Source organism: Hippopotamus amphibius, chromosome X (genome assembly GCF_030028045.1).
Source record: "Hippopotamus amphibius kiboko isolate mHipAmp2 chromosome X, mHipAmp2.hap2, whole genome shotgun sequence".
Classification (NCBI taxonomy): domain Eukaryota; kingdom Metazoa; phylum Chordata; class Mammalia; order Artiodactyla; family Hippopotamidae; genus Hippopotamus; species Hippopotamus amphibius.
In genome coordinates this window covers 73112339-73126866 of record NC_080203.1, presented here as the reverse complement: position 1 = coordinate 73126866, position 14528 = coordinate 73112339, and the positions used below count along the sequence as shown (strand labels likewise).

Below are 14528 nucleotides of genomic sequence, written 5' to 3'. Positions count from 1 at the left end.
TAGTGATAAGCCAAGAGAAGGCCCAGGGTTACTACGGCAAACAGAGTGGCTACCTGTGCCCTTTTCTATCATAAATCCTGATAACTTCAAATTCCTGTCCTACAGCCAGAGGAGCTACTAAGAATATGTTCTGCTCTATCTCTGGGTAAGCTTCCTAAAAACTATTATCCTAAACTTTCCACTAACCTCAGTCTATTCCTGGGAAAGTTGCTCAATTTATAGGCTTTATTGTAATTCACTTTTAGAAAGAAAGAGGGATACAGCCCTGACCAAAACAATTTATAATACCTGCTTACCTTTTTCCGCTGGGCTCAAAACAGTCACTGTGAAAAGAGAGAAAAAGGTCAAGATTAGTGATATTTAGAAACATCATTTCTCTAATCCATTTTTCCATAGCATAATTTTTAGTAATTTATTCAATGATACTTTAGGAAACCACCAGCTAGCTAACATAAGGGAAGGCAAGGATGATTAAATTCTATTCTTTGCTAACTTCCTTCATCTTAAACCTTGAGTAAGAATTTCTACTCATTCAACAAATACAAGTATAATCTGACTTTAAAAAACAAAACAAATGGGAAACACTCAAGCTATATATAGTAGTAAGAACTTAAAAGATGATAAATTAGGAGATGATTATTCATTTTCCCAAAGTATTCACGGTAGAACATCTCTAAAAACCAAGTTTCTCTTGTATATTTAGAGGTGATATAGTGTAGAGGTTACATGCCAGGCCTGATGTCAGATTTTCTGGGTTAGAAGCCCAGTTGCACTATTTTGTGACCCTGGGTAAGTTCCCTAACTTCCATAACATTACCTACCTCACAAGGTTACTTGAGAAGTAGATGAGTTAATGTATGTAAATGCCGTCTAGCATTGCATCTAACACAAGTCAAGTACTTAATGAATATTAATTATATTTGAATGAAAATTTCATAGAATATTAGAACTGGAAGGCCCTTTAGCGATTATCTGGTTTATCTATCTCATTTTACAGTTGGGAAAAATGGACTAGAGCAGTATCAAATGATTTGTCCAAGGTCAGAGAACAAGCTAGTAGTGGACTTGGGACTATATTCCAGTTTGCAGGGCTTTTACCATGTACTATGTCTACCTTCACCAACCATTCCTTGTTGGCTTACTGTGATACACATGTAACTTCTGTTCAGAATGTCATTTGTACAAAGTGGGGTCTGTCTTCACTCACCAACAACATCTGTGTGCATTTGTACTAAGTGCTAAGGTAAAGTGAAATTATAAAGGCATAACTCTCAATCTTGAGAAGCTATTAAAGTGGTTTTCATACACAATGGTAAACTCTTAAGGATCAGAAAAGGGGAAAAACCCAGAGAATGAGACTATATTCTAGGGGTTATTTCCTCAGGTTCTTCATTAGTCACAACTTCTCTTTATTTGCAGGTCTATTTTTGTTGCGTCTTTAAAAATGCTCCTTGTAATGACTGTTTTTTCTAAATTTTATTTATTTATTTATTTGGCTGTGTTGGGTCTTCATCGCTGTGTGCAGGCTTTCTCTAGTTGTGGCAAGTGGGGACTACCCTTCCTTGCAGTGCGTGTGCTTCTCATTGCAGTGGCTTCTCTTGTTGCGGAGCTCGGGCTCTAGGTGCACGGGCTTCAGTAGTTGTGGCATGCAGGCTCAGTAGTTGTGGCTCATGGGCTCTAGAGCGCAGGCTTGGTAGTTGTGGACTTAGTTGCTCCACGCCATGTGGGATCTTCTCGGACCAGGCCTTGAACCCGTGTGCCCTGCATTGGCAGGCAGATTCTTAACCTCTGTGCCACCAGGGGAGCCCATAATGATTGTTTGAATGGACTTTGTTAAAACTGTTCCATTTTGTTTGTGCTAAAAATCTGACCAGATGATGCCCTCTTTTTTATAATGCACTGGCCTAAAGATTGATACCGATTTCTTTTTTTTTCTTTTCAGTTAGAGAATCCTTAAGAATGATTGAAAGACACACATCCTCTACTTTGACAAATGGAAGTGGAAACAAGAAGTCTTGATGGGTCAACCTGGGACTTCATGATTTTGCACATACATGTTGTGTGACTACATCAGTTCCACTAGGCACTAAATTGGGTTAATAACATCTCTTTAAAATGGAATTAGAGACAGCACAGTTGCTTGGAGATCAATATTAATAAAGAGTAGCTGACAAATTGCTGTTTGGTGTATCTCTTTCTACCTCTATGGCTGAACAATTACTGCTAAACAAAAAGTGGAGGTCCTCACTCCAATTTGCTCGGCCACTTGCTACAGCATTTGTGGGTGAGGGAAGGTGATCATCCAGTGCTTTGCAGATATTGTAATGAGACAATATATATACAGAAAAATGAATGGGAATCTGTGAAGTCTCCAGGTGGGGGATAGCTGCCTTTAAGTAATTTTAGGACCATCATGTGCAAGTGGGATTGGTTTATATGATCCAAGAACAGAGGGCAGACATAGAATCAATGAGTAAAAGCTGCAGGTCAACACATTTCAGTTTAATAAAAAATAACGATGATGATGATGATAACAATGAGCAGCTAGACTGGCAGAACTGGGAAGGAGTAAGTTTCCCACTATAAACACTTGGAAACGTACTACAGGACAGTTAGATGTTAATTAGGTATTGAAATTGACTCTTAAAGTCCTTTTCACTCCTAAAATCTGTACAGAGCCAATAAGTCTAAGGGAAACATATTTTCTGTAAAATTCCCTGTTAGAAGTTACATACTTTTGAGGGAAAAAAAGGTGGTCTTTATTCTAAAATATTGTGGCACTTATCTTGGTAGTTTGGCCTTTCCTGTATTTTTCTAATATTGTATTTTGCATTATTAAAGGAAGAGACTAAGGTACTTGTCATATTTAAAATGAAAATGACTAAACTTTTCCAAAATGAATCCTTTATCATGAATCTCTTAGGTAAGTGTACACTTAGCCATACTATGGGTAACTTGTCATGCATGATTATAGAGTGATATGGTGATATGTGTAATTACACACCTGCTCTGTTCCTTCAGAGTTTAGCTCACTACCGGCAAGTTAAGTGACTGGGGTTATCATCAAATACCTTTCACTCTCTCATCTTTTTTCTTACCTATTTACTCATTCTTTGCAACCAAGTATGCAGAAAATGTATGGAAGGGTGGAGTATATGCAAGGGCTTTTCATCATAGGCAACTAGTTTCAAACCAAAGCATATCTCATGACTTCCTTTAAGTAGACACATTTTAGGATTCACAGAAGGGTATTGGTAGAATAAGCCTAATTTGGGATCATATGGGGATGGTAAACAATGTAGTCCAAGGTCACTGAAGAAATTCTAGAACAGTGCTGTCCAAGAGAAACATAACGCAAACCATGTAATTTAAACGTTCCAGTAGGAACATTTTTAAAATTTAAAAATATACCAAGTGAGGTTAACTTTAATAATATAATTTAATCCAGCATATCAAAAATATCATTTCAACATGTTATCTACACAAAGATTATTAATTATATACTTTGCATATATCTTTTTGCATTAAATTTTTGAAATCTGGTGCATATTTTAAGTTTTCCAGTACGTCTCAATTCACATGCCACATTTCACGTATTTAATAGCCACGTGTGGCTAGTGGCTACCAAATTAGACAGTGAAGCTCAAAAGGAGTTGTGGAAGGTGAGTGGAAAGGCTGAAAATATGAGTCTAAATGAGATGAGTTGTCAGTTACAGCATGAAGTTCTCTTTTAATTAGTGACTCATTTGGAGAGGGAGTGTATTGTAGTGATGTTTAGAATATAATTTGATGTGTATTCATATACTGGCTCTGCCACTTACTTGCTCTGTGATTAATTATTTAATCTCTTTGTGCCTCAGTTTCTTCATCTGTAAAATGAGGATAAATTAATTTATGTTATAAGGTTGTTATAGGAATTAAATTATAAAATATATGTAAAGTACTTGGGTGCCTGGTACATAATAGGTAATTAATTATTGTTAGCTATTTATTATTTTTCTGAAAAAGGTAAACTGTTCAGTGAGGTTAGGTTTTACAATAGTTTGGGACAAAACAAGTCTTATTTTAAAAATCATTAATGATATTGATCCCAAAGTTATATAGAATGGTTTCAAAATCACATATTCAATGTCAAAATGAATATATTTGATACTCACTTTTTCCAATAGATATTTCTTAGACTTTAGGTTAGGAGAGAGATTAGAATTTGAAATGGAGAACCTAAATACATTTCTCATTAGGCTCTACTTGTTGAAAGCAAACTAATCATGCCTGTCTGCATTTACTCCTCTGAAAAAGTTACTCATACTAGCCATTCATTTACTTTTTCGGCATTCATTCCCAAATCTAGATGACTTTAATACCCACCTAGGGAACTGATGCAATATAGATTCTAGGGCCCCCTTCATATAACACATCTCTGGGTGGATTACAAAAAAACTTAGCAGGTGATTATGATCATCAGCCAGGCTTAAGAATCACTGGAATTATTTTAGATATTTCATATGATATTTTAGTACTCAAGTGTGATGCATTTGACTGTTTCATATATGGATGAGTTATAAAACTATTTTTGATATGAGAATACCATGATTCAAATAAGCTTAAATGGATAGTTTTTACTTCTATAGAAATTTGGTTTCTAGAAACTATTCCTTCTGGTTTTTTGCCTTATCAGTTTTCATTTCTTCTGACTCTCTTTGAAGAATTTCTAGATTCTCAGTAGAATTATTTCCTGGACCTTTTAATTTTAATCTCAAATTTTGTTAATCACCAAAAATGGCAGAGTAGGGAAATCCAGGGTTTTGTCCTTCCCCAAAAGCCATGAATGAAGTGGCAAAAACTGTCAGAATCAACTTTTGCAGAACTCTGGAAACTGAAAGTTGGGACCCTGAAAAGAAAACAAAATTTACAAATCTTTAACTACACTGGACAAGAAAAAAGAAGGGAAGACTCAAATTACTAATATCATACATTAAAGTGGAGATATTAACAGAGAATATTCACAAATGTAAAGGATTATAATAGAATAACAGGAACAACTTTATGCTAACAAATCAGATAACCTAGATGAAATAAATTCCTAGAAACACAGAAGCCACTAAAACTAACCAAAGAAGAGAAAATCTAAGCAGACTTTTTTAAGCTCTTTATTGGAGTATAATAGCTGTACAACAAAGTCAATCAGCTGTATTTATGTACAACAGTTTCTGCTGTACAACAAAGTGAATCAGCTGTATTGATACACATATCCCCACATCCCCTCCCTCCCATGACTCCTTCCCACCTTACAAAAAATTGAAGAGAATTCATAAACTTTGTTTATCCACATTTATATGAGGGTGAGTCAAAAATTATCAGCACTTTGGCTGTAGAATTTATTTTAATTCACTTTTAGGATAGACAAATACATCATTTTTCGACACAATTTCCTTGCTTTACAATACACTTTGTCCATCTGTCAAAAAGCTTTCATATTCCCTCATTAAAAAATGTTTTAGGCTGAGTTGTGAGCCACGAATGCACTGCTGTCTTCACTTCTTCATCAGAAGTGAATCTTCACCCTCATAGGGCTGCTTTCAGGGGACCAAACAGGTCAAAGTCCAATGGAACAAGATCAGGACTATAGGGAGGATGCTTTAACACCTCAAAACAAAGTTTTTGCAGGGTATCGACAGTGTGGGCAGAAGTGTGCAGACGTGCACACCTTCAGACCACAAAAAATGAATCACTGCACACTGCTCTTCTTTTGTGCAAATCACAGGTGGGATATCCATTTTTGCTCGTAGTACCGCAGTTACAAATTAACTGATGTAACACGTTCACACCTGCACAGCAGTGACTGGGGAGACAGTATCCTTGAACAGAAAGTGCTGATAAGACAGTGCAGCCAACGGAAATTTTAATATAACCAGAGTGCGGATAATTTTTGACTTACCCTCGTATGTTTTCATGCAGTTCTTTGGATAAGTGGGGTTAATGTGATTTACTGGTGACATTAATCAAGACTAATATATGAGTCCTAAAAATGATTAAAAACCAATAGCATAACATTCGTGTTGGCTTAAGGAAAATCTTCATTATTACTTAGAAATAATAATATGATCAAACTTGACTGCATTCTAAATCCATTCACATTATCATAAAATATTATATTTGTCAATGAATGAAAAAGAAAACTGCTGGATTTAAATAATCATCTTACCCTTAAAGAACAACTTAAATTGATCTAATTATATAAAATCTGGCTTGTGGCAAGGGGAAGTTCCTGCCAGCTGAGGAATAAAAGACATTATTCTGTCATTTGCTAGAACATATGTGTTCCAATGCTAACTATTAAAATCTTGATTGAGATTTATGTGTAGCCATTTGAAATATAAAACCCGATATTCAAAAGTAAGTTTGTGAAAGCGAGCTCAAGTTTCTCATTAAAGATTATTTTCAAAAAAAGAAAAAAACGAAAACACTTCCTAACTCATTCTATGAGGCCAGCATTATCCTGACACTCAAGCCAGATAAAGACATCACAAAAAAAGAAAACTACATACATCTCTTATGAATATAGATGTAAAACTACTCAAGCAATTACTAGCAAACCAAATTCAACAGCATATTAGAGGATTACAAAACATCATCAAATGAAATGTATCCGAGAAATGTAAGGAGTGATTCAACACATAAAAATCAATTATGTAATATACTACATTAATAGAATGAAGGGGAAAAACCCACACATTCATCTCAATTGATGCTAGAAAAGCATTTGATAATATTCCACACACTTTCACCAAAAAAAAATGCTCAAGAAACTAGGAATAGAAGGGAAGTTCCTCAACTTGATAAGGGGCATAATGGCGAAAGGTTGAAATCTTCTCCCTCAGAAAAGAAACAAGGTCAGGATGTCGATTTTCATCAATTCTATTCAACACTGTACTGACAGGTCTAGCCAGTGCAATTAGGCAAGAAAAAGAAGAAGAGCATTCAAATTGGAAAAAAGAAATAAAATTATTTTATTTGCGTATGATATGATTCTTGGTATAAATAATTCTAAAGAATCTACCAAAAAACCCCTCTTAGAACCAATGAACAAATTCAGCAAAGTTGCAGAACACAAGATCAACACTCCATATTAGTTTCATTCCCAAATGTACTAGCAATGAACAATCAGAAAGGGAAATTAAGAAAGCTATTCCATTTATAATAGCATCAAAAAGAATAAAATACTTAGAAATAAATTTAACCAAGGAGGCTCAGGACTTATACACTTAAAATTCCAAAATACTGCTGAAAGTAATTCAAGACCTAAATCAATTAAAAGCCACCCCATGCTCATGGACTGGAAAACTTGATTTTAAGATGACATTCTCTTCAAAACAATATACAGATTCAATACAATCCTTATCAAAATTTCAATGACCATTTTGCAGAAGAGGAAAAGCTGATCCTAAAACTCATGCGGAATTGCAAGAGACCCTAGCCAAAACAGTCTTATGAAAGAAAAATAAAGTTGGAGGACTTACACTTCTTGACTTCAAAATTTAAAACAAAGGTATTGTAATCAAAACAACTGTGGTACAGAGGAACAGATAAATGAAACAATGGGACAGAATTAAGAGTACAGAAATAAATCTATACTTCTATGGTCAATTTGGTTTTTGATAATCATGTCAAGGCTATTCAATGGGGTAAAAATAGTCTCTTCTATAAATGATGCTGGGACAACTGCATAGCCACACATAAAAGAATGAACCTGGACTCCTCCCTCACATCATATAGAAAAATTAACTCAAAATGGATCAAAGACCTAAATGTAAGAGTTAAAACTATAAAACTGTTATAAGAAAACACAGAGGTAAATCTTTATGACCTTGCATTTGTCAATGGATTCTTAGATATGATACCAAAAGCATAGGCAACAAGTAAACAATACAGATAAATTGAACTTTATCAGCATTAAAAACTTTGTGTATCAAATGATACTATCAAGGAAGTGAAAAGACAATTCACTGAATGGGAGAAAGTATCTGCAAATCATTTATCTGATAAAGGTTGAGTAATCAAAATACATAAGGAAATCTTATAATTCAACAACAAAAAGATAATCCAATTAAAATGTGCAAAGGACTTGACGTTTCTTTAAAGAAGATATACAAATGGTCAACAAACACATGAAAAGATGCTCAATATCACTAGTCATCAGGGAAATGCAAATCAAAATCATGAGATACCACTTCATACCCACTCTGGTGGCTATAATTAAAAAAGGAAAACAACAAGTTTTGGTGAGAATGTGGAGAAATGGAGAAATTGGAACCCTCCAACATTACTGATAGAAATGTAGATTTTGCAGCCATTGTAGAAAATAGGTTGGAGGTTCCTCAAAAAGTTAAGCATAGAATTAACATACGGCTCAGCATTTACCACCCTTCTCTCTGGTATTTACACAAAAGAGTTGACAACAAGTATTTAAACAAATACTTGTACATTAATGCTTATAGCAGCACTATTCAGAATAGACAAAATGTGGAAACAACCCAAATGTCCATCAACCATCAAGCGATGAATGGATAAAGTGTGGTATACAATGGGATATTATTCAGCCACAAAAAGAAATGAAGTACTGTTACATATTACAATGTGAACAGACCTCAAAAACATTTCACCAATTGAAAGAAGCCAGGCACAAAAGGAGATATATTGTATGATGCCATTTATGTGAAACATCCAGAACCCATGGAGACAGAACACAGATTAGTGGTTGGTAGGGACTAGGGGAAGGAGTGAATGGGGAGCGACTATTTAATGCCTATGAGGTTTTCTTCTGAGGTGATGAAAGTGTTTTGGAACTAGATATTAGTGATGGTTGTACAACATTGTGAATATACTGTCACTAAACCGAACACTTTAAAATGGTTAATTTTATGCTATGTGAGTTGTACCTAAAAAATGGATACTGTTGGACTTCCCTAGTGGCGCAGTGGTTAAGAATCTATCTGCCAATGCAGGGGACACGGGTTCAATCCCTGGTCCAGGAAGATCCCACATGCCACAGAGCAACTAAGCCTACGTGCCACAACTACTGAGCCTGTGCTCTAGAGCCCGTGAGCCACAACTACTGAAGCCCTTGTGCCACAACTACTGAAACCTACACACCTAGAATCCATGCTCTGCAACAAGAGAAGCCACCGCAATGAGAAGCCCACGTACACAACAAAGAGTAGCCCCCGCTCACCACAACTAGAGAAAGCAAGCACTCTTGCAGCAACAAAGACCCAAACGCAGCCAAATAAATAAATAAATTAAATAAAATAAAAAGATTATAAGCCAAATTGATTTATAACTTATCTTAAAAAAATGGATACTGCTACTTTTCTCCATGTTTAAAAGTCTAAGCTTCTTATTTTCTTAAGCCAAGCAGAATCTCTTATAACCTCATTAATAATAGTAATAACAAGTTATCATTTAATGAGCTTTTACAATGTGCTGTCAACTGTGATGCATGCTTTTCATGCACCATATTATTTAAATCTCATAACAATGTTATAATGGCATATTGTAGGTGCTAAGGAAGTATTTGTGGTATGAATGAACAACGATATAAGCAAAGTGCATGTGAGGCAACTGAAATATAGATTAGGTAACTTGCATCAGGTCTCCTAATTAGTAAGTGGCAGAATCCAAACTTTAAGATTTATAAGACAAAAATGCCACTTTTGACTTCAGCTCTAACCAGATATTAGGGAGAAAGACATCAGGTTCTGTTTCTAGAAAGAAGTTAGGTCCTTAATATTACTTTTTGGGTCATATTGAAACTCAAATCTGTTATTTTGGTTGTGTTGCTTTGATTATCAGGCAGCTTTGATATCCAATTCTATATTATTTACTAAATATGTGAGTTTAGGAAAATTCAATCTAACCTTTCTGAAACCAAGGCCACTCATTTGTTAAAGATTGTAAAATGAAAATGACAGGATGGACAGGTGGAGCCAGAATTGGAAATCAAGGCTACCTTACCCTCCCGGTTTTTAAATAATGGTATCTGATGCAAAATGTTAATAAAACACTGTGCAGGTCAAATGAAACACATCTGTAAGCTACATGTGGCCTGTGAGTCACAAGTTTTGACCTCTGTATTAGTTGAAAGGAGAGAGAGTTAAGTAAGATACTGTGGTGGTTAAAGCGTGAACTGTGGAGCTATACTGCCTGGGTTACCTTTCATGCTTGGCCATGTACTAGCTCTGTGACCTTAGGCAAGCTTCTTAATCTGTCTGTGCCTCAGTTTTCTTGTCTTCAAAATGGTTATAATGATAGTATGTACCTCATAAGGTTGTTATAAAGATTAAGTTTGTGTGTGTGTGTGTGTGTGTGTGTGTAGTCACTTAAAACAGTGCCTAGCGTGTAATAAATGCTCTGCAAATGTTACATAAAAACAAAATAAATAAGCTTCTTTTCAGCTTTGAATATTACATAATTTAGCAAGAACTTGTAGAAAGCTGATTATCTACACTACTTCTAATTTGGTCTTTACCTCAGTGTGTACATCTGCATAATGGGGACAGTAATGATACCTGCTTTGTATGGTTAGTGTTAGAATTAAATAAGTTAATATATAAACGGTTAATATAACTACAGTACTTAGAACATTGTCTGGTACAGATTAAGCACTATATAAGTGTTAGCCATTATTAATTTTTAAAATGATTTCTTGGCAAAGCACATGTAGGTCAATACTGAAAAACTCCAAAATATGACTGATAGTGTTTACAATATGGCATTAATCCTAAGAGTAATAATAATGGAGCTGAACTTTTAACCCTTCAATCAATCATTCGAAAAAGCAAAGTGGTGAGGTCTGAGAATAGAAAAACTTCCCAGTCATTGTACAGCCCATTTAATGCACCTGAATATCAGAGTGAGACAAAAAAGAAACACAGCCTAAATTTGTATCTATGAAGGCAAATAATTGAATTTATTTTAATAACTCTTTCTGCATTTTTCATAATAAATCTAAGAAGGGGATGAGGAATATTTAAACTCTGATGCACAGAGTTGATGAGAAGAAAGTTCCATATTGGAAAAGATGGTTATCTTCTGCCTCCCTAGTTAATCCCAGTCTACCTGGAGTAGACTATTGTTTTGTCAAATATGTAAGAGACGGAAATAAGTGGAGTCAGGTCCTAGGGTTAGAAAAAGCAGGATCCCAACCATAATTTTTAAGATGAGAAGAATCTGGTATGAAGAAATATAGGAGTCTTGGAAGGACTTGGGAGTGGGAGGATGTCCAACAGGACAAATAGGAGTCTTAATGTGAGGGGATTGGAAATATACTGGGACTTCACACTGAATGAATAAGGAACATTGTGGGACATAATTTTAAGGGTGCTAGAAGTGAAATTCTAGTACTGAAGTGACAGTAATTATTAGTGGGATCTCCTTTGAGAAGAGATAGGGATTCTTCAATGTGAGGCAAAGGGAGTCTGTGAAAAAAGCAGAGGTTCTTTTGTGAGGAGACAGGATATGCCATGAAGACTACACTGTGAGTTGATAAGAACACTATAAAGCCATTAGTGATAAAGATAGGGGGCTGGGGGTAATCCAAGTGGGATAGGGTCTTGGGATTTGTGTCCGGAAATACTGTGGGACTCTGAGTTTGAAAGCATAAGATATACTGTGAGAACCATTTTAGAGATATGGAGGGGATGAAATGCACTCTGATGTTACAGGACAGGGTACAAGAGGATACCCCAGATTTATAGAAGGGTAGTCTAATGAGAGGGGACAAGAAATGAGGCTCCCATTGGAAGCGGCAGGAAATATTAGAGACCCCTGTAGGAAAGGATGGTGTTTCCCTAGTTTGAGAAGACAAGGGACAAGTGCAATCCTAGAGGGAAGTAAGTGAAAATAATAATAAGAACCTCAGAGGAAGAGGATGGCAAAATGTGGGGCTAACAGTAGAAGAGTGCTACAGGAGGTGGAGGAAAAGGTTTCAAAAAAGATAGCAAGGGAAGATCATCATTAGAAAAGTAATGGCTTGGAAGCGGTATGGGGGATATTGTGGGAACCCTTGTGGAAGAGTAAAGAGGATACTTTACTGTGAGAAGACAGTGGACAAATCAGGACCATAGTGTGATAAAAGCAGGGTGACTAGTATGAAGTGTCAGAAAATAATGTGGGGCCCCAAAAGGGAAGGAGTGAATGCACCTCAAAGCAGGCACGCAGGAGACTAAGGGGAGCTCCAGTGTGACAAAATCAGGGCCTCTTGTGTGAGGAGACAGGACAGGATGTATTGTAGGAGTCCCATTCTATTGGAGAAGATGAGAAAACGTTGACGCCCACAGGGAAAGAGGAATGGAGGGCTTATAAGTTTGTGAAAACGGGAGACCACAGTGGGATAGAACAAGGTGTACTGTGGGGTCCCAAGTGGCAGAAAAATGTGAAGCACTTCAGCTGGCTTGAGAGGATCACGGGAAAAGGAGGAATCCTAGTGCTGGATAAAGGCGAGCTAGTAAGAGAGCACAGAGAATATTCTGGGATTCCTAGTAGGAAGGAATGGGAAAATGTGAGGCTCCTAGTTGGGTGAATTAGTGAGATTCACAGTGTAAGTGGACAGTTTAAGTATACAAGCTACGTTGTTTCCTCAGCTCGGGAGGATGGGAGTCCCCAGAACCAGAACACAAGCACAAGTGGTTGTCCTGCATGAGAAAAGGGGGCCTCAGTGGAAAAAGCCAGGAAATAATGTAAGAAACGTTGAGCAGGAAGCGATGGCGACATGACGGGACCCTCGTGGGAGGGCGCAAGAAATACTGTGGGGAGCCAGAGGTTAGAGACCAGGAGCTCTTCAGGGAGCTAAAGGAAAACCGCAGTATGAGGGCTAAGAACATAGGGGACACCAGTGCGAAGGATAGGGCAGACGATTATGCTGGAGCATAATTTTTCCCCCTTAGATGCTAGCTCCACTTACCCAGGCAGAGTTCAAAGACGTAGGCATAGTAGGACCAGAGCACGACGAGGACGATAACGAGCACAGGCACCCAGGAAAGTACACGGCGGCAGCACCGTAGCCCCCCAGAGAGAGCCATCTTCCAGCCCCGCCGCATCTTCGGCTCGAAGATCGACCTAGCAGGCCTGCTGGCGTTGGGTCGGTACTGCTAGGGCTGCGGCTGAGAGGCGGGAAGGCGCGCTGTGCGGCGCTCCACTGCCTAGCCTGGCGGGAACAGTCTTCCGTAGTCGATACCACCTGTGGGGCTGCAGGTCGGAGTGTGCCCAGCCTGACACAATAGGCATGAGTCACGGTGAGGAGGAACGGGCGGTGTTGGAGCGGAAAGTGGTCCGTCAGGTAGTCGAGGCTGGACGCGCTCAGAGGGAGTGCAGTCCCTCCTTTTTCCTCCTCTCCCAGCCCCGTGCCACAGCAGTAGATGCAGGGCTAGACTTCTGCAAAACTGTAAAGCAGAAGAAATTTGGGTCCGCCCATCTGCTCTTAACGCACTGCGTCCCGCCCCATCTCCTCTCAGATCTCTGTTTCTCTGTCTCTGTTTGCCCCCTCCCTCCGAACGCCACACACACACGCACGCACACGCACACGCACGAGCGCACAGACACGCAGTGTGAAAGATGCGAAAGGTAGCATCTGATAACTTAAAGGTCATCCTCCCACTGCTGCTTGAACAGTATGCTTAACACGTAGTGCCGCAATCGCTGCTTGGGTAAGTCCATTGGCAGGGCCGCTTCCTCCTTCCTTTTCTTCTTCCCCTCCCCCTGAGTCAGCTTAATACAATTTAAGAATAAATAAACATATTGATACAGAAAAAAACAAATGGGGGAGATGTTAATTCTGTGAGGGATCAGGGAAAGCTACAAGCTAGTGATATTTAAGCTGAGCTTAAATAATAAGAATTTGCCAGGCAGATGGGAGGAGAAGGACCTTTCAGACAGAGGAAACAGCATTTGCAAAGGCATAGAGTAATGAAAATCCACACAAGTGTTCAAGGAACAGTCAGCACAGCTTGAGGAGAAGGTATGTGGAGAGGAGAGGCTGGGAATGCGACTGGGAATACAGGCTGTGGGCACCGTATGCCCTGCCAGGGTATGTGGACATAATCCTGTAAAGCAGATTTTGAACAGCCATTAAAGGTTTTGGGACAATAAAAATGACATTATCAGAACTGTGTTTTTGTAAAAGAACTGGCAGGATTTTGTAGAGGAAGATGGCCTGGAAACAGACAAATTAGGAGGCAATTTAATTCAACAAATGTTTTCGGAGTGGTTGCTTGGTGTTAGGTCAACTTTCATATAACAAAGAATGACAAAAGGGGGGCCTGTCTCCGGGAGGTTCATGTTCTCTTCAGGGGAATAGGTGTTCAATGACATAAGTACAATGATAGAAGTATAGTAAGCTTTTGACACTTATGGATTTGAGACCTACTGTTCAAAAATTTACAAAGGTCTGTGACATAAAGAAATTTGTGATTTTGCTGAGACCCGTGTTGCTCTCTATTCTTTTTCATGGTTATATATGGAGTAAATTTCCT

At 37.9% G+C, this 14528-nt stretch overlaps 1 protein-coding gene across 2 annotated transcripts in view; it reads right to left on the bottom strand.

Moving 5' to 3' along the window:
• The window catches only part of ZDHHC15 (zinc finger DHHC-type palmitoyltransferase 15), a 169652-nt gene extending 156518 nt beyond the window's left edge, over window positions 1–13134 (bottom strand). Inside the window, exons 1-2 of one of the 2 annotated variants that reach the window (XM_057717992.1) lie at window positions 12962–13134; window positions 297–323 (exon numbers count right to left, since the gene is read on the bottom strand). In XM_057717992.1, coding sequence (XP_057573975.1) covers window positions 297–323; window positions 12962–13097 — 163 coding nt within the window. In that variant the 5' untranslated portion in view covers window positions 13098–13134. The remainder of the gene's footprint in view (window positions 1–296; window positions 324–12961) is intronic. The other variant, XM_057717993.1, reaches the window with a different exon arrangement.
• Between the last annotated feature and the right edge of the window lie 1394 nt (window positions 13135–14528).